This window comes from Haliotis cracherodii, unplaced genomic scaffold (genome assembly GCF_022045235.1).
Source record: "Haliotis cracherodii isolate W230 unplaced genomic scaffold, xgHalCrac1.p SCAF_3, whole genome shotgun sequence".
Classification (NCBI taxonomy): Eukaryota; Metazoa; Mollusca; class Gastropoda; order Lepetellida; family Haliotidae; genus Haliotis; species Haliotis cracherodii.
In genome coordinates, this window is record NW_027266286.1 from 64,197,729 (window position 1) to 64,218,843 (window position 21,115).

At 39.4% G+C, this 21,115-nt stretch overlaps 1 protein-coding gene across 1 annotated transcript; it reads right to left on the bottom strand.

Moving 5' to 3' along the window:
- Window positions 1-893: 893 nt before the first annotated feature.
- LOC139475610 (organic cation transporter protein-like) lies at window positions 894-13,499 on the bottom strand. The gene is made up of 10 exons (XM_071258799.1): window positions 13,354-13,499; window positions 12,704-12,941; window positions 10,215-10,318; window positions 7,573-7,727; window positions 5,845-6,010; window positions 4,964-5,179; window positions 2,736-2,962; window positions 2,431-2,612; window positions 2,011-2,162; window positions 894-984 (listed from the first exon to the last, which is right to left on the bottom strand). Exons 1-10 carry the CDS (start codon window positions 13,497-13,499, stop codon window positions 894-896), a joined length of 1,677 nt encoding a protein of 558 aa, XP_071114900.1.
- Between the last annotated feature and the right edge of the window lie 7,616 nt (window positions 13,500-21,115).

The following is a 21,115-nucleotide window of genomic DNA, read 5'->3' on the forward strand; positions in this document are numbered from 1 at the left end:
TATTTTATCCAAACGCATAAGCTAATAATCGGCAGATGATGACTTTGGGTTTGATAATTTTAATGCTCTAAAAGGGGAATTAAGCAGATCACTTAACAATGTGATGACAAGTAACAAACATTGGACCAACCTAAAAAATAACAAAGCTCTGAGACTTCATAACAACGGAAAGTTTTCAACCACCAATTATATGTTCATGAATATGAATGAATATAAATGAATATGAATATTTAACTTTCCAATGGCGTTCTTGATACCTGAACAATGGTTAACATAATACAGGGGATCCAAAATTACAGACCAATCAACTTAACTTCTGTTGTAACTAAACGCTTATAAAAATTTATTGAAGCAGGAGTTACAAAAGGATTTTGTACGATCGACCTAATATGTACCTTTTATAGCATATATAAAATAAAGCTTGAAATAATGGATTTTTAAAAACGTTTTTGATAGACTCTGGAGGTCTGGTCTTTGGCAAAAGTTATTACAACATAATATATCTGGCAAATGCTTCCATATTTAACCATGTTTCAATTTAAAGACTACCTGTCAATCTTTTGTTTGCATGGACCTCAAATGACCTTGAATCATAACTCACTAATGACTTTTGTGAAGGTGTATTACTATGTTTGTACTGTTGTATGCTGATGACGCAGTTCTGTTTCTTTACAAAATATGTTTCATAGATATTGTACAACATGGATGATTCATATCAATTCTTTTAAGACTAAAGGAAAATATTTGGCAGGTCTATAAGGGATTACAAAATACAGTTTGACTTTTTCTAGACGAAGCAAAATTCATCGGAACATTCCACAAAAGCCAAGTACTTTATCCTGCATTTAACCAACATTTCTTCCGTAGATAGATGGATGCCCTCGATCCTGAAGTCAAGTTCTTGCAGTTCTATTGTTGTCACATTCCCTTTCAAGGAGACGCAGGTCTTGTGCTGGAGTAGGTCTGTTTTCGGCAGTTACATTCCTGTTGGATAAACAATAGTCATGAGATGTACTCAGACGTAAGACCAAGTATGTTTTGATATTCAGTGGTACATTAGAGATCTCTGCTAACAGCAGAGTCGATTGTACGGTTCTGACGATGTCATGAGCATGTATTTGTTTATCACTATCACATTTTGATAGTATATAAGCACAATCTCATGTCTTCGCAAATGAGTGAGTGAGTATGGTTTTACGCCGCTTTTAGCAATATTCCAGCAATATCACGGCGGGGGACACCATAAATGGGCTTCACACTTTGTATCCATGTCGGGAATCGAACCCAGGTCTTCGGCGTGACGAGCGAACGCTTTAACCACTTGGCTACCCGACCGCCCCTCTTCGCCAATGAAGAATTGAAAAACACTTGTAATATGTTGTACTGAAGATGTACCACACACGTTCTTATGGTTTAATGGATCATTATTTCAACAAATTAAGAAATATAATCATTTAATGTAACATTGGAGCAAGACAATATCCAGCACGCAATTATATATACAATTATACCATTCAAAAATTGGTTTAATTAGCAGTTACAAAAGTACGAAAGGGAATGCAAATTCATGGCGAAGCTTTTTTTCGACCCTATACACACAAACAGCACAGAGCTATCTCTGGACTCGGAAGACCATCCATAAAAGCTGTGTAGTCAAATTCTTCAAAAGGATATTACAATGAAATCTTAGTGATGTGATCAGACCTGTTCCACCTTTTGATATCAGATAAAGACATCAATATTGAACTGAAGACTTCATGTATGTAACCTAGGTCTCCTGATAAACTGCATGCACATATGCTAATCAATCGCATATCTTATCCTAAGACTGCCTGAATTGAAGCCAATAATAGCCAAAGATAATCAGATATTGAAAGTTTTATTTTCTTCCTCGTCCAGTGATGACAAAGCAATAAACATACTGCTTGGTTTTCATTTGTAAAAAAGATGTTTCCAAAACATGATACATTGGTATGAATTTTTGCATAAAAATATCGAAATTGTACCAACGTTCCGAGTTTCTCCGCATCCTTGATTGTTTCTGGAAGCTTTTTGTTCAGTGTTTCTGGCAGTAGCAGAACCAGAAGTCCAGCAAGGAAAGCAACACCCCCGAAAACCAGCATGGGTAGAATCTGGCTGTATCTACCTGTTATGTGCATTGTCTGAAAGGATCGAAGTAATTAATAATAAGGCTTGTAAACTAAGGATCTGACATTAGATAGAACACATCTTAGCTATTTAATTAACTTAAAGAAGACAACGATCAACAAGTTTTCAATAGTAGGCAACACATAATAAATTTATAACGTTCAAGAAATTGAAAGGTCACATAATGAAGATAATGATTAATCATAATAGATGTGCATATCCTCAATAAGACTATCCCTGATGTAGGGCTAGAACAGATGGTTGACATATTGCACTACTAACCAGATCATTTATGTATGGTGAAGATATACTGCCAACTCTACAAAACACAGAACAAAGTCCCATGCCAAAGTTTCGTGAAGTTGTCGGCAGCAGCTCTGCAGTGAAGACATAAACGGAGGCAAATCCGGCTGATACACAAGTATTACCCAGACACGCAAGAATGTTGATGACCCACTTGTTAGCTACGGGAAGAAATAGTGCAATAGAATAACACATTAATGAGGACATAGATACATATACTTTTTCCTCCATTTGGGGAATAGATGCATATTCTGACATTGTATTTTTACTTTCTGATAACTCACGTTTTTCTGTGACAAAGAACGGAACGAACGACAGAGAACATGCCAATCCTGCCATCAGCATAGCGGTGCACAACATTTTCTTTCGCCCAATGCGGTCCATCAGGAGAAGACATATGACATATGCACATGCCTCGACCAGAGCAAACAGTAAGAAGTTGAGGTAGACGTTGCCTGAGAGGTTTGTGACGTTCATGCTGAGACCAAAGAACCCCATACCAATTGCAAGCCTACCAATAGAAACCAAAAGTACAATATATATATATATATATATATATATATATATATATATATATATATATATATATATATATATATGTATACACTGAACTGCAAAAGAAACGTCACCTCATGTAACATTGCATGAAAAAATTTCATGTAAATATCTGGGTACATTTAACACTACCTTGTTGTCCGGAAAAATGAAATTTGATGATAAAAACACAAAACAGATGACAATAAAACCGATCGCCCAAACGAACCACGGCAACGGCCAGGGTAACCCGATGCACGTGAGTTCCACCATTTCTGGCCCTATAAAAATCTACCCAGATCGGATAACATTCATTCGTCATTGAATATTGCTACCATAAGCCAAGATTGACAAGGCATCAGCGACACCAAGCCCTTGGACGATTGGATCGTCAGATTGTGCGACAGCGCCTTCAAGATCGCGTTGTTACTGCTGCGGAAACTGCTCGACAGACCATGGGGACACACCAGAGACACATTAGTGCGGACACCGTACGTCGACGATTGACGAGCAGACCTCTCCACTGTCACAGGCCACACCGAAGACCCATTCTGACACCACGTCATCGCCGGGCGGTCTTCAGTGGGCAACACAGCACCAGCATTGGCGCCACCAGCAGTGGAGAAGAGTCGTCTTCTCAGACGAGAGCCGTTACTGTATCTCAACAGCAGATGGCAGAGAGAGAGTCTGGCGACGACGTGGAGAACGCTTGTGTTGTTGAGAGAGACTCGTGGGGTGGTCCGAGCATCATGGTGTGGGGTGGAATTAGGCTTGCACATCAGTCCAGGGAAAGACATTGGTGTCACAGCAGTTCGGTACATTGATCAAGTCTTGACACCACACGTCATACCTCATTTGGCACGACGCCGTAACCACGAGTTTCAACATGATAACGCCCGTGCCCACACTGCGAGAGCAACAAGAGACTTCTTCCAGCAGAGTGGAATCAGAATCGATTTATATCCCATTGAGCACCTGTGGGACGATATTCAAAGACGGCTGAATGACGTCCGACCAAGGCCGACAACTGCAGCTGAACTGCTCCATGCGTTCCTCAGAGTGTGGGCTTAAGTGCCTATGGCCTTCATCAACCGCCTCATCCATTCCATGTATCGACCTTGCACGGCAGTCATCAATGCACATGGCGGACACACGAGATACTGACTTGTGATGCCATTTTCTCAGAGGCTAGTGTTGTGTTTCACTTTAAGAACATTTGACACATCAATTTCAACCTTGATAATCAATTTTGCCAAGTTTCATCATTTTATTATGTCTCAAAGTATGTTAACAGTGTTTGGACAAATACAGTTTCTCATATATCTATCCATGGTGATGTTTCTTTTACAGTTCAGTATATAACCAACAATATTGATAAGGACGACAAATGTAAAATTATATTTCGGGCACGAAGATCAATTTCAATAAACTGTCTTGGAGGCATTTAGGAGCGTGTACGGAGGTCAGTTGCAGTAGTGATTGCGAGTTTCCTCATAGTCGCACACACTTTGGGTTAAATCCAAGGAGGACATTAATTTTATCAGATGAAATAATAGTTGTATGAACGAAGTCTGGCATCTTTATATCTTAAATCACATAATAGCTTCATTGACACTTTTAAAAATACCTGAGCTGGATGTTTTGAATATATTTTTTGAGTGAGTGAGTGAGTTAAAATTAAGCGTCGCATCGGCACTATTTCAGCAAGAAAGCGACGAGACCAAGTTAATGTATTCACAATTTAGTTTTTTATGCAAAGTTATATTTACAAACAATTTATGAAACATAATTGAGCTTAACAATACCATGTATTCAGTTTTCAAACACGGGCTATAGTCCACCAGTAACCAACGCTATGCCACCGATCTGAGGATCATGGGAACTTAGTTCCTCGGCGTCTTGCATGCTACCCCATATATCTTTTGAAATCGGTCCCATATCTTCAATGCAGTGATATCTATTTACCTATGACACTTACCAGGTGTATAATACAATCAACGTCCTCTTCAACATAACAGGAGACTTCAGTAATTCCCAGAACTGTTCCTGCCGCGTATCGAGAGTACATGTGACATCATCAAGCATGTCTTGAGTGAGACTAACGTTGTTTCCCTTTGCCAGTTTCATCACAGTTGTATTTGCTTCTGCAGTCTTCCCTCTTCTATACTGCCACCTTGGGGAATCGGGCAGGAAACTAGAAAACAATCCCACTTATTAGACACACAACTTTGAAACAGTGAATTTGGAACCAGGTACTACCATGGTTGTTTGTTTGTTGTTTAACGCCGCACTCAGCAAGTTCCAGCTCTATCCACGCAATTGGGATACGATGACATGCATCAATCAAAACAGCGAGCCTGACCACCCGATCCCGTTAGTCGCAGACCCGTGAAGATCCGGGGTAGAATAGATCTTCGGCAACCCATGCTTGCCGTAAAAGGCGACTATGCTTGTCGTAAAAGGCGACTAACGGGATCGGGTGGTCAGGCTCGCTGACTTGTTTGATGCATGTCATCGATCCCAATTGCGTGGATCGATGCTCATGATATTAATCACTGGATTGTCTGTTCCAGACTCGATTATTTACAGACCGCCGTCATATAGCTGGAATATAGCTGAGTGCGGCGTTAAACAACAAACCAACCAACCAATCCAACCGTTAGTCGCCTCTTATGACAAGCATTATCGCTTTTTTCGGCAAGCATGGATTGAAGTTAGGTCTTTATAAACGAAAAACATGACATAAATAATAAGTCATCAATACACAATGCCTTTTTGTAATTTAATTAGCTCATATCTGCAACATTCAAAAAGTTATATGAATCATTTAGTATACTGCACATAAGTAAGAATACTCACTACAGATAGGCAAAAAGAACTCCAGGAATGCTAATCACAAGTTGTCTTGTTTTCCAGTCACGCATCAGGTAAACCATCAGAGCAACAATGATGTTCCCTACACTCCAGAAGAGATTCATAGCCACTCCAACCAGCATTCGTTTGGAGGGACCGACACATTCCATACCTAGTGAAAAACATTTTCATGTACACTCACAAATTAATGACTGAACACCAATCTCCAAACTAACATGTTTTTGTTATCATCCTCTTTGGTAACTCATAATCATTAACATATTGTCGTAAGAGGCGACTAACGGCATCGGGTGGTCATGGTTGCTGATCAATAAACAAGATGTCAGTAACTAAATAGTCTGGTCAGAATCCATTATTTTCAGACCGTCGTCATACAGCTGGAATATTGCCGCGTGCGGCGTTGAACGATAAACCAAATTATATAAACATCATGCTATGATTGAACCGGAAGAGAAATTATACTATCATCCTGAACATGTATGGCATAAAATGGTTTTGCCAGTAACTGCCGTAAAAGGCGACAATGTTTGTCGTAAGAGGCAATTGACGGGAGTGGGTGGTCAGGTTCGCTGACTTGATTGATGCATGTCATCGTATCCCAATTACGTGGATCGGTGCCCATGATGTCAATCACTGGATTGTCTGATCCAGACTCGATTATTTACAGATCGCCGTCATATAGATGGAATATGTCTTAGTGCGGCGTTAAACAACAAACAATGTAGACGGGACGAAACGTGATTCGAACTACGATCACTTTTCTTGTGTGTCCAAGGGAATGCACAGCGCATTGTAGCACCCAACAACGACTGGGCCAACATAATAAATATTCACAGCGAAATTTTAATAATGGGGACAGAAATGCAAGACTGGGTTGTCCTGTGAGAGACCTGGCCTCGATTCATTGGTGCTGAATCAGATGTTCTGCTAAAATTGTGATTGTAACTTGAGACTGAACATGCACAAGATTTCACAGAATCAATTTGCTTTACATGTTAACGCATGTTCCAAATGTTAGATAATTGACCATGGACGTTACACGTGGAGATAATGTGTTTGCTACCGTTAAGGTAAGAACGAGGTTGGCAGTGCTCCATATAAGCTACATTTAATATGTGCTCACTGTTTTCCTATATAATCAAGTTAGTAAATATAAGTGACAAAGCCCATTTCTATTGACTTATATTTGTGAGAAGAAAATATTTTTTTACAGGTGGCCGTGTTGAATTAAATCTTCTTATGCAGTCACTACGCTTCCTCATACTCATGTATGTCAAACAGAAACAGGACAGTCACATTTGCCCATTGCCTACTTCCAACCAGTGCTAAGTTAAGTGTACACTTAAGGAGTAAGTATATACTCCAAAACGTTGTGTTCCTCATAATAAAGAAGTTGACATCCATAAATTATCTTCCTTACATTTATCAGGTAAGGGTGATGTGTTACGCCAGTATCAGTTACATTCCAGCAACAATATAAAGGCAGCCCGAACATAATCGAGTCTGGACCGTTCACACCAGTTATTGATATCGTGAGCAGCATGCAACGCCCGCGAGGAAAGATGAGAAACAATCAACAAAGTCATTGATTCCCGGTCCAATCCGATCCAGTCGTCGTATAAATAAAAATTGAAACTATTTTACTAGGTCCCCAATTAGGTTTCTCAAATGAACATGGAAACATCTTAATCGAAGTAAACAATATGAACGTACTGAACACGAAACACGAGAGGTACTGCACGTTGTTGGTTGCTGCTATGACTAAAATTACTGTGATGATCAGGTAGTAGTTAGTAATTAAGGCGAGACAGATGCTCAGAAGAACTGCGACAAACGTGCTGGTCAGGATTACTCTCCGCCGTCCGAACCTGCAACACGAATGGCAACATAAGCAGTCTTTACAAAGATATAGTTGGTGCCTATTTGTAGATTAAATAACTGTTAGGGCACACAAAGGGTGTGTGTAAGATAATAGAAGGAAAAAGTTGATGTACTAAAAGACCCCATTTAGTCACACAATTGGAACTATCATCTCAATTTATGGTTCAGGGATTTTCAATCAGTAGGTATTATAACGTTACTGGTAACAACTGTTACAACATAGTAGTAACTATCTAATGGTGATGATACCAGGTGTTTGCGACAAGATGAGCTAGTAATGACCCAACAGTGGCATTACACTTTAAAAAATGTATTATAACTACATATGAACAGAAATACAAGGATGAAACCTGTAAGACTTTCCACGTGCTGTCAAACGGCAAGATTGATTGCCCACAAGATTGTCTCACCTCGCTAGCTCTCATGACAGAGATGGACCTTTTTCGTTTACATCAGAGCACCATTCTGACCATTGTAAAATACGACCATGCAACGTCCTGTATTGATCTATATTTACCTCTGAGTTTTGACCTGCGATCACATACCTGTACATGTGTCAACCTATTATCTAGTAACTGTACAAGAACATGAGAGTGGCTCTTGTTATTTCGACGTACTGAAACGTCTCATTTGAAGAACAAAGAAGTTGAAACCAACTAAAGCTTCTAAATTTAGTATTAGAAATAGAAAAGATGTATCGCTAAACGTTGTAACATATATTAATATTTAGTAAATGTTTGATGTTTGTTTTCTTCTTTTTAGATCTCTCAATTTGTTATTGATGTTATCATCGAAAACGTTTCTCAAACAGCTTTTATCGAAGTATTGGTCCTCAATAGGTTCAACAGGATCGTGATGAAACACAGTTATTGACTGCGTAAGTGAATGTATGTCATTTCAACTGTATCGCTGAGAAAGATGTTTGCATTCACATGTTAGTTTTGTGGCTTTAAAGAAGAGCAAAGATCTGAACACATGTCAAACGTCTTATTGTCAGGAACACTTTAAAACTCATTACCCCCATTTCTAAAAAGAAGACCTTGTGGCTGGGTTAGAATAATGTTTCACTGTTAAAACAACACAATGGTGATATTGTGGATTAACTCTTATTGTAGAAAGGACACTAATAGATTACATTTCTGCTCAATCTGGAACGGTATAAGGGAAACACTCGAAATAATGAGTGGTTCACAACAAAGTGAAAGGTGAGCTCTCAAAATAATATCTAGTTCTTTCCTTATTCTACTCATCGTTTGCTCAGGATCAGGTTTTGGTGACATAATAAATCATCCAAAAGATTGAAATATATCGGTACACAATGTTTGGGTAACCCTTGTAGGACCTCAATTTCATGATGAACGGACAGAGATATGCAATCGTGGGCAGTGGTCCTTGAAAACCTGTGTTTGGATGTATCGTGACAGAATCGTTGCACATCATTACCAGAGAGCACAATAAAACATTACACTGAGGATTGCAACTGAATGCACTTATGCCCTGTCAACGTCTAAGACGTCGTTTGACGACCGATGGATTAGGCAGATGCATAGGCGTGCTTGAAACTAGGTCACCACCATGTAACATTGCAAACGTCTTTTGGCGTCACCCAAAACGCGATCAGAAGGGCTTGGAATCGACATTAGACATATGGATCAGCTACACAGCGACATGCACGCGTGTCCACCAAATAGCGGCATGGCGTCACCATACTCAGAAATGATCTGCGGAGTGGTGTTAACGTTTCTACTCAGACAGTGCATAATTGTCTCAGTGAGTCTGATCTCCCAAACACCTTCATGACCGGCCATGCATTTGCATCCCACTGACCCGTTATCACGGGCAGGCACCTTTTGAATGGGCTAAAGATCGTCCTACTAGGAGAGATCTTCAGTACTTTTCACTGATGAATTGAGAGATACTGTCTAGATTTCACAGATCGTTGTGCCGAAGGAGAATGACTTCAGGATTCCAACGTAGCCCAACATGACCGCTGTGGATTAGACTGTTAATTTGAGATAGGGTGGTATGAGTAGAGCTGGACGAACCGATGGAGTGGTCAGCCTGGCGAGATCGCCCTCTCACGACGCTCGTTCCTTCCTGCAACTCAACTCGCCAACTGGTACTGAAGAGTGGAACAATCTTCCCATGGCAACCATCCTTACACTTATGGGAGTATCAGACAACTTTGGTCGCATCACTTGGATCGCATACGCGCGACTGTTTTTTTTTTGTTTTTTTTGGACAATGAATTATTGTTCGTGATTTGGTCAGATGACAACGAACGTTTGTTCATTAGATATGTCATATATACGCAATATTGTCTTTTGCCCTGTCAACAGATTTGACCTATTACCTATACAATTGATGATCCTAAGCAAATGCTGAGTAGTATGCTTGTACACGACGGCTTCACATAGTTGTTCAAATCATACTTAAAGATAAGACGGTTAAATTATGGCGGACCAAGTACTTACATGTCGGACATGGGGCCTCCAATAAGAACTCCAACCAGTTGCCCAACCATGGCCATCATCTTTGCGTGACTCACGTACAGCTTCCGGTCACACACAAGGTCCATCTGAGAAGGTGAGTATTACGGTTCAATGTTATACATATAAACACTTGGCCTCAAAATCAAAAGTATTGGTTTGGTTGTTGTTGTTCTTCGCATTCAACATTATTTCCGCTGTATCATGGAGAACACACCGTCATGGTATGATGGCGTAGTGTAATGTCAGTATGACCACCCGATCCCCATTTGAGTCGATTCTTGTTGACTATACGTGTCATATTTAGCGCTTTCAGTTTGTTTAATTGACATGTTTTCAGTCTCTGTTTCAAGAAATAAAGTCTTTTATTTCCTAGGCATTAACTTCGATGGGCGGCTCATTTTAGATTTGGATCTATAGAACCAGGGTTAGAAATCAAATACATAGCTGAGGAAACATATTAAGTGTCATATCTGGATCCATGTATATGCATTATATTTGGCTAAGGTGTAAGACAAGAATGATGATTTTGATTTTCCCTTTCTGTCGAGCAATAAACGCCGTACCATCAGCTCTAGGCTGTCTCACAGTTCTTGAACCATACTATATTCTCTCCAAATCTCATTAAAATCAGATCTTAGTTTTCGCTACCTACATGTATCTGAGGACATGCCATTACGGGTCACGTCACAACGACCTTTGGCGAATTTTGACCGATCAATGAAATGACTGACAAGAAATCGACATCAGCCAATCAGAAGGCAGCTTTCTGGAGCTTTACGACACTAGTTTCAAACTGGCGACTACGCTTCGAAACTTATAGATGGCCTAGATTGTATGGATATAATCATAAAACCCGTAACTGTCGTTCGGAATACCCCGTGTTAAATATTTCGTGGTTGCATGATTAGAAAACACATTCCGACTGTCACTTTCATGATCTTGTAAGCGACACTCTGATTGGTTGGATGAAAGGTCGTTCTGACGTGACCCTTAATGGGATATCCTCAGATCTTTGTTCAGCATAGCGAGAACTAAGATCTGTTTTTTATGAGATTATATTCTCTCCTAAGCAGCCCTTTCTGTAAAACAAAAACCCTAAAAGAAGCAAGCCTAGATTTTCCTCAGATTAGGGTCTGCTATCATCAGCAAGAAAATTAACTCACTTCAGGGGTCGGGTAATAGAGTAAACGTATCAAACTGCTTTGACATCTTCACCAGTGGTCAAGATTCTTTTCTTACATTTGCATATATGTCTGTCACTTAAACCTTCATGTGATTTTTGTAGAATGTGATTTTAAATTGATAATGACCCCAATTCAGATGTTATTAGTCTCTGAATCTCCCATCTCACTGGGACTCCTTTTCAATTTTTAGACGGAGTTATTTGTTTCTGTCAAAATTATATACTGAACCGCAAAAGAAACGTCACCATGTATAGATATATGACAAACGTTATTTGTCCAACCACTGTAAAAATACTTTGAGACATATTAAAAAGATGAAACTTGCCAGACTGATCATCAAGGTTGAAATTAATGTGTCAAATGTTCTTAAAGTGAAACACAACACTAGTCTCTGTGCAAGTCTCTCAGCTGCAGTTGTCGGCCTTGGTCGGACGTCATTAAGCCGTCTTTGAATCTCGTCCCACAGGTGCTCAATGGGATTTAAATCGGGATTGTGGGCAAGCCACTGCATGGTTCTGTTGCCATTCTGCTGGAGGAAGTCTCTTGGTGCTCTAGAAGTGTGGGCACGGGCGTTATCATGCTGAAACTCGTGGGTGCGGCGACGTGCCAATTGAGGTATGGCGTGTATTACGGACAAGGTAATGTTATATTTTAAAAACTTTGACAAAATTACCCAGATATTAAAATGACAACTTTTCATGCAATGTTACTTTGGGTGACGTGGTATTTGTTCAGAGACTAAACGTTAGTTTACAAAAAATCCAGCTTATGGCGTCTACATTTCACTGCTGCTCGGGTACTTATGTGCATGTACATATTAGTCAAATTTCAATTTTACTTTACAGATAAACTTGTCAATCAAAGTTTCACAATCAAAGGCCTTATCAAGTTATTCCGGAAACTTAATGGGGTACTAGAGTAATGTTCTAAGTGTCAGTATGCTATCCCGTACTGTGACCTTTACACGCAGTTTTCACACCTCCTTACTCATTGGCACATCTTTAAATGGATCGGGTGGTCTTTTTTGGTGATTATTCATTGCTGAGTGGCGGGTACTAAGGGTAGAAAATGACACGGTTACCCTTTTCGCGACACCCTGTGTCATCAGGGATTTACAGAACCACTATGTTGCCTCTAAATGCCCTAAGGAATATATTCCGGCAGATAATCGAGACTAAATATTCTATAGAGTTTACAATCGTTTAAACCTAATGTTCTAAAAAGTCACACATAACCTGCCTTTGTTATGTTAAAAACTGTATCATGAGTTCAACTTGAATTACTTACTGTTTGGGCAACAGTTGAGTGATAAACGCTTTTATCATATTTCCACTTATGACATGGCTCAGTGATGGTACTCAAATTGAGGGATGATGCATTATCAGACATCGAATATATATCGCACGATGATTGAGTTAGGTCGCCATGGTTATCAATAACAAGCGGTATTGTCCTGTTGATGAGATCAGCATGAGCCTCGTTTTGAATCTGGAAGGTATCATTTTTCAGTCCGGGTATTGCACATCTGTAATGCAAGAAAAAACAACTGTTGACATCTTGCTAATACAGGGAGGACATGTTTGAAGTGGCAATTTAGATAAACCCTAAAGAGGTAAAGTAACCTGCAATGATTGCACAGCCTGTTCACAGACCATATGACATCTTTGATGTAATTTGGTTACGAAGAAATAATATTTGAAATATTTTGTTGAGAATGAGAATGAGCGAGTTGGGTTCAACACAGCCCCCCGAGCAGCATGTTATGATTGATATTTAATTTCTCCATAGTTTTGCATGACATATAGTTGCGTCACTCTTACATGTTTAAGATGAACGTTCAGAATTGCCAGCGAATTACTGGCCCAGAATCAGCTGCCAGAAGCGTAACGTCATCATGATGGTTTAATAGAACAAGAAACTTAATCTGCAGGACTTACCTATGTTCTGGCACAGCAAAGAGGAACACAAAGATGACCATACCGATGACAGCATTCTGGATGGCGGGTAGGCTAAGGAGAATGTACAGACGTCTCTGGGATGGACCAAATTCGCCCAGTCTCTCCAGAATGTCGTCAAACTTCATTTTGTTTCCAGGGAACTCTCTCGAATCATCTGTTATTCTCTTTTAAGGTTTTGTTTCTTGATGCAGTGTTTCGACTTTCCTTTTAATGGAAAGAATTGATATTATAGGTTTCAAGATATCAGATCTTTTCGACGAGATTGCTTTTAACATACGATTGGAAAGTTATCTGCATAGTGGCAGGCATCCAGCATTCAAGTACTGACGTAATGTCAATAAGCGGAGCCCTATTAAAATAAAAAACGGCAAAACCCTTTCCAGATTCATAAGAAAGCTCTGCTAAAGGTAGAGTCGATTGTACGTTTCTGACTATATCAGGAGCATACGTTTATTAATCACTATCAAATGGTTATGATACCAGGTGTTCGCGGAAAGGGGGGCGTATCCTGCCCCACCACTGGGGCAAACACACGCAGGAGTAAGTCAATTTTACGCCTGAAAAAGACGGGAACATAAGGTAAAAGTCAAAATAGTGAATTGCATGGGACATCATTTTTGTTATCGATGCGTCAAATTTGGAAATGTCCTCAACATGTCTGCCATAAGATTTTTTTTAAATCTATAGAGCTTTGAATGTTGTAACCTTGATCAAACAACATACGAGCAAGAGGAGGTGAGGTGAAATAGGGTTTAACGCTGCGTACAAGATCATTGCACTCATATGTGTGTGTGTGTGTGTGTGTGTGTGTGTGTGTGTGTGTGTGTGTGTGAGTGTGTGTGTGGCTGCTTGTACTAGTCCTGACAAATGTCGATTTTTATGGTGCTAGCCCGCCGAGATACCATGCTCCAGTTAAACATCAATACGCCACTCAGACATGGTATACTGACTCATAGCAGACCAGCCCTTAGTTCCAAGCGCCAGGCAGGGTAACATCAAGTACCATCCTTTAATGTATTTTGGTATGACGCGGCTTGACATCGAGACTCTGATATTCCGCTCTCCAGGCAGACGCTTTACCACAGGAACATGGAGGCGGTCCTGCGCAAGAGTCTTTTGACGCTCTTTGAAAACTTGGTAAGAAAGAGCATGCTCGATTATACATCAAAAGTTTGAAATGGAAACACCAAAAGGAGCTGCTTGAATGTTGCTCGACATAAAAAAAATACTTTTGAAGTCATCCCTCTTGTCATACAGTCTTATAGAGAGATGTTTCGCTCTGAATCTTTATACATAGATAAACATATGAAACAGATCAGACCGTTTCACTGGGCTCCTTTTTTCAAGTTCAGGTGGGCACATAAGTGGGAAGGAAATAGTTCTTAGTTATAAGCTGTATCAAACTTCTTGGCCAAATTACCTTCTTTTAAATTTGCCAATCCGAGCAGATATTTCGATTCATATGCATACAGAAACAGATCGGCAAGAAGGGGATCAGGATTGGTCCAGCATTTCACATATTGGTTTCTCAGTGAACTTCAGATGATATATGCTTTCATTTTTGACACATTATCCTGAACCTCTGAAGACAGATATGTAACTATATCTATGGTCACCACATTAAGTGACGAATGCCCCTTGGATCAAGGAATGAACTTTTACCTGTGGGACGTTTGTCGTGTTGCATAGTGGTGTACAAAATTTAAAAATCAAATGTTTTGCCAGACCTGTACTTGGTTCTTACTGAGTTTGCAACAGTTCAAACAAATCCTTCGAGTGTCTCAAATACTTTCTGTGTATATAAAGAAAACCCTTCCTTGATTGCATTAAGGATTATGATTAATCTTTGAGACAGGGATTTGGTGGTACATTAGCTGGACCCAGCAATATACCTTCCTTTGAACAGATCTTTGGAATCCATAATCATTGGAATCTTTGGACATATTTCGAGGGTTTGGCGTCAAGCAAGAAGTAGATAGTACTGATGCGTGGTTAGGGAAGATTTCTTCAGATCTGGCCTCATATGGCATCACGTGTGACATTATCTGATATGCCACTTAAACCAAGTTCTTTGATCAAACAGTTAATGTAGTGCGTCTTATAATGGTTATATTATATTTCTACTAATGACAACATCATGCACTGACTCTAAAGGACATTCAACGGGTTTCTCTTCTCATTTGTCCTTTTATTTGGGCATATGCTTCGACACCATCCATGATCTTAAAGCCATTTTCCTGTTTCGCGAAATAAGTACGTCCGTTTACAGTGACGTCCCTTTCCAAAACCTCATGACCGCGGGCAACCGTCAAAAAGAAACCTCTGTCAAACATGCTTGACCGCTTTCTGACGTTTATGAAAGAGGAGCCAAATCTGCCTTTCACTACTGTTTTTATGCCTTGTCAGATAACAGATAAAAGGACATACAAATTGTACTTTTTATTCTTATTCTGAAGCTTAAGAGTCAACTGGTGAAGTGACCAAAGCATCACGAGGCCTACCTATATTTGTTCCAAACTCTTCGTAGGTGAGTAGTTTATGAATATGTGACAATGCATGTTTTCCTCAGGTATAAATGGAAAATTATAAATATTGTTGTTGACTCATATTGTGAATTTCTCGGACAAGGATCTTAATCCCAGAAAAACGCATTCCGAAATATTTTCAAACAGACGTTTTAGTCTTTGTATAAACCACAATTGATTTATAATTATTCTAACAGGTGGCCGTGGACCAACTTCGGATTTTCCCGACCCTGTCTCGGCAATCTCAACGCCCTTGAAAACCAGGCTACCTCAAAGGCAGGCATACCCAAGGGCCCCTGACACCCCATGCAAGAAGAGAATTGCAGGGGGTGATGTCTCATTAACCAAACATATGGCAGTTGGGAGACCAAAAGAATACAAATTATTCCTGGGTGTCATTCCTTACAAAACAAAAATATTCTTTTCGTCCGTGTGTAAAGGGATCAGCTTCACTGTGTAATGTGGACAATGTTCTTGCTAAATAGATGTCCATTTCACTATAATGTTTCATACAGTGACATACAGTGACCATGAAGTATCTGTCAAGGCTGAAAAAAACATCTGCTCCCTGTTTTACTTTTTTAGGCCTGCTATATTATTTGGGGGGTATAAATTTATTTGATTTTGCTACTCATACAATCAAAGAAATGTTCACGAAAAAGATCATTAATGACATGTATACCCTTCTTTGTGTGTATGAGCAAATCACAGGACTGAAATCCGTATACACATAGCTGGCGTTGATTTGTGTAATAAAAATCCCTATCACCTTTAAGATACCAGTTACCATCTTTCAAGTAACATCCCCTACATTTTGCAGCCATTTTTCAAAGCCCACGGACATTTAATCTCCAATAATGTATTATAATGATTTTCTTTGCATCAACTGTTCGAACCACTGAAGAACCAAGGGAGTGAGTGAGTGAGTGAAATTTATCGTCACATCGACAGTATTTCAGCCATATCGTGACGATGGAACCAAGGGAAAGATTTTCTTAATCGATCAACAAACCTTTAATTTGCTCTGACAGTTTCTTTAGGTTGGTTGGTTGATTGGTTGGTTTGTTGTTTAACGCCGCGCTCAGCAATATTCCAGCTATATGACGGCGGTCTGTAAATAATCGAGTCTGGACCAGACAATCCAGTGATTAATATCACGAGCATCAATCCACGCAACTGGGATCGATGACATGCATCAACCAAGTCAGCGAGCCTGACCACCCAATCCCGTTAGTCGCCTTTTACGACAAGCATAGTCACCTTTTACGGCAAGTATGGGTTGCTGAAGACCTATTCTACCCCGGCGTCTTCACGGGGCAGTTTCTTTAGGTCTCCTACTCTCAATCTGTTTATACATTTCACTTCCCTTGCTATCTTTTTTTCTACCCTACACAAGAGAAGTTGGTACATTGCGATATCCAATGCTACCAGTAAAAATATTGTCATGGAGCAAACATTGAACTAACTTTGAACAATCAATAGTACTGTTTGTTTTCAAATGAGTCTGCCCTGGTGCAAACACGTTTAAAATTGGAAGTTGTTACCAAACTGACCATGTTGGATTCTCACTCTGCCCTGTAGTTTCATGTTCTGTGTAATTGATGTCATCATTGCAATATTTCAGTTTATCAATTACAGGCTCATCATTGCTACTTCATCGATTGATCGTACGGATGGGCCATCAGTGACACTCATTTTCTCGAAAGCTTCAATATCAAACAGGGTTGCAGCTATATGCCTGTAAGCCCCATCAGATCTGAAATTATTTAAAGATATATATGTATGTACACGTAACTACTTTTTATGAAGAGTGAATGTTTCAATGTGTTTCACCGTGTTATGTATAAATTTACATAAAATAAAACATAATTTTTTTGGTAGAGGTCTACTGCAAAATCATATGGACATATATATATATATACATTGTTCAAGAGTTTAGAACAGGTTCTGTCCCTTTCGAAACTGAAGTGGCTTGGGAATTCTGATTTATCATAAGAATTAATCATATGCATTGTATTCGATGGCCGATAAAATATTTAATATTAAGCATCATTGTTCGGGCATATTTCAATGTTCAAGATTACCAGTTGACTTACCCTTCAGGGCACTGGCAATAAGCATATGCATTATTAATGTCAACATTCAGCTTAACAGCAATCCATAGATGGTAGAAGACTGACATTAAGCAACCACTAAGGGACCACTTCGTGACGAATGTACCCTGTAAAAGTCTTAACCATGATCCTTTAAATACATCTGCAACTGAGGTACAGTCTTGGAAGAGAATATACTTGATATTTTCTTGAAATCGCTAGCGTGGAACGTAAGTAGGCAATTTCGTCTGTCGACAAGCGATCTCGGCTCGGAAATCTGACGCGGTCACGTGTCATCAGTGGCAGATAACTCTAAACGGCCAAACTAGAAAACGGCTTATTGGAAGGAAGTTGCCATGATATTTTGATGCATATATGAAGAACTAACGACGGATGTTATTGTCAACAATAGAGTAGTCACATGTGATTCTGTGATCTGAATCTTGGCGGCCACAGGTAGAGGACTTTACCTTTTGAGACCATGTTCTGATAAACCGTTCCTATAATTTATCAACGTGGATGAAATGGTGTCCAGTGATCAAGTGAAACTGTTTGTAGTTCCTGAAGTTTGAAAGATTATGGGACAACATGGGGAACTCATTTTTGTATGAGAATGTTACTCAGATTGAAGTTTCACGTCAATCGAAGTGTGTTTATGTATGCCTGACCTTCAAACGTGGTATATTTGTCATTTTAAATTTGTGGCAAAACTTGCAAACTATCGCCAGCGAGTAAAGCAATGGTGTAAATCCTACTGAGATATCATGCAGGTAAGACAGGTACTGTAAGTCCAAATGGTTCCTGGTACGGTGATAAACTTTGGGTTGCTGGCGATCTATAACGTTTTTATATTTAAGTTGATAAAAGACTCACAGAAAATATATAGATTATTTGAGAATTAACCCATATCTGCATTGTTGCATAATAAAATGCTGTTGACGAAAAAGATAGTTTCATGAAAAAGATGTTATATTTCAACCAATCTCTGAAGGAAATAACATATTAATAATCTGTCCATAACGCTCAAAATTTTCAGTTTCAACATGCATCATTCCATTCTTGTGAATATGTCCTAAAACCGTCAAATTGTATCTTTGTTAATAACGCCGGGGTATCGTATTTCGTGATTATGCAAGAATCTCTACATTTTGCCTGGGAGCTATTATATGGGGCAGCATATCAATAGCACATGATCAGAATATTTATATCCATGTGTTGTTTTTTTGCACGAAAACCTCTCTAAATTCATGCCTATATTTATGAATTCAGACTAATCCACGTATAACACAGCGGCAATGTCATCTGCCACAACGGCTTCTCCATACATGTGCGTGCGTTGAAATCCCCGCAAGTACAATGATAAAACCCCTACCTGTTGTGGTACATTTACCAGGTTGAACATAATTATACCACCTTTAACTGACCTGTTAGTATGCCATGGTGAGCCGTCAGGATTGATGTGTACTCATCCAATTGAACATCTGTATCAATATGAAACATCGACTCTTCAAACGAACTTAAAATAACATTTCCATAAACTTGTGTATATTTTACAAACCTGGGAATTGGTTTTCACACTACTACACGTTATCCACTTGCATATCGACCATAGCCGACGTTCAGCCTCTATACTACAGCTGCAGGCTGGATAGTCCGTACGATTTGTTTAGCTTCTTAGCCTCCAGTCGAGTCCATTCCTATTCCAGGATGTGAAACAGGTTTGGTTCGTGAAATCCTGGGCTCCTGATACCTTTTTTTCCATTTCCTTGTTTCAGTGTTGTCCAAGTGGATACTATTCTCTGAGCATCTTGATCTGGTGTATCGGAGATCTCCTGCTGAAGGTGGCTTCTGTGGAATGCTTGCTGACAACTTTAGGATCCTCTAGCCCAGCTTGAGGTGATCTAACCTCAAATCTATCTTTTATGGAAGTTTAAACATAATCCTTTATGCAATAAATGAATGGGTTTTTTTCTATATTCACAGAAATAATTTGAGACCAGCGGCAATAAAGTAGGGTGGATTGTTCGAATTTCAGAAAAGAGCATTTGTATCAAAGTGCATTTACACAACTAATCCCCACGACAACGTTTGTTTGCTTGTTATTTTTGTTAACGCCTCACTCAGGAATATTTCAGCTATATGACGGTGGTCTGTAAATAATTCAGTCTGGGCCTGACAATCCAGTGATTAACATCATGAGCATCGATCTACGCAATTGGGATACGAAGAATTGCATCAACCAAATCAGCATGGGGGCCATAAATGCAGTTACATATCGACATAAAGGGAAAGGTAAGAGCATTTCTCTTTTAAAACAGTACTGTTAACATGCTATCAACACGGTTCAGTTATATATTGAGGTTATCATGCTAGTTTGTTTGGGGATGATAAATATCCTGTATTCGGAATAAATAATTATATTTAGTGATTCTTGTCATTGGTAATGTAATTCCTAAAGTCTGTCGTCGAAACACATGTTCTCATCTCTTACAAACATTACCTAAACATTGCAAGTTTTCCTGGAATGTGCACATTAATATGTATAACGTCAGAAGGTCGATTATTTGTCAGTCGGACAGTCAATATAATTCCAGCTGAATCCTGTTTCTTAGACAGTGGCACAACTACATGTAGGCAAAATAACAATGTTTCTACTCGCCCTTTGCGGCAATCCATCGGTCTGCCAGCTTAAGTATCTGCACTTTTCCAAAGGGGGGTTACACTAACCTTAGTATATGAGATGTCACGCTTGTTTAGAATCTGTCTGTACTGTTATAACGTTACGAAGTGCAAAGTCAGAAGTACATATGGTGACAAAATGAAACCAGGTAACAATTCGGACTTATTTCGGACAAATCCAACTTTTGATTGGGGAATAGCACCAAGCCTCAGAGGTTTACAAGCAGAGGTATGGAAACTGATCCCGCTAGGCTAGTGTCCTTGCTAAATGTTTTCGCAATTTACATCTCCAAAGTTGCTAAAACTTGTAATATGTCTCAGCTACGTCCCATTTAGACACTAATTTTCAGTAACTTAGACTGTTGTTTTGATAATGGCAACAATAATTCCAGTAGTTTCTTCAGATTCCCGATATTTAATACTGCCTCGATCGACGATTGACAA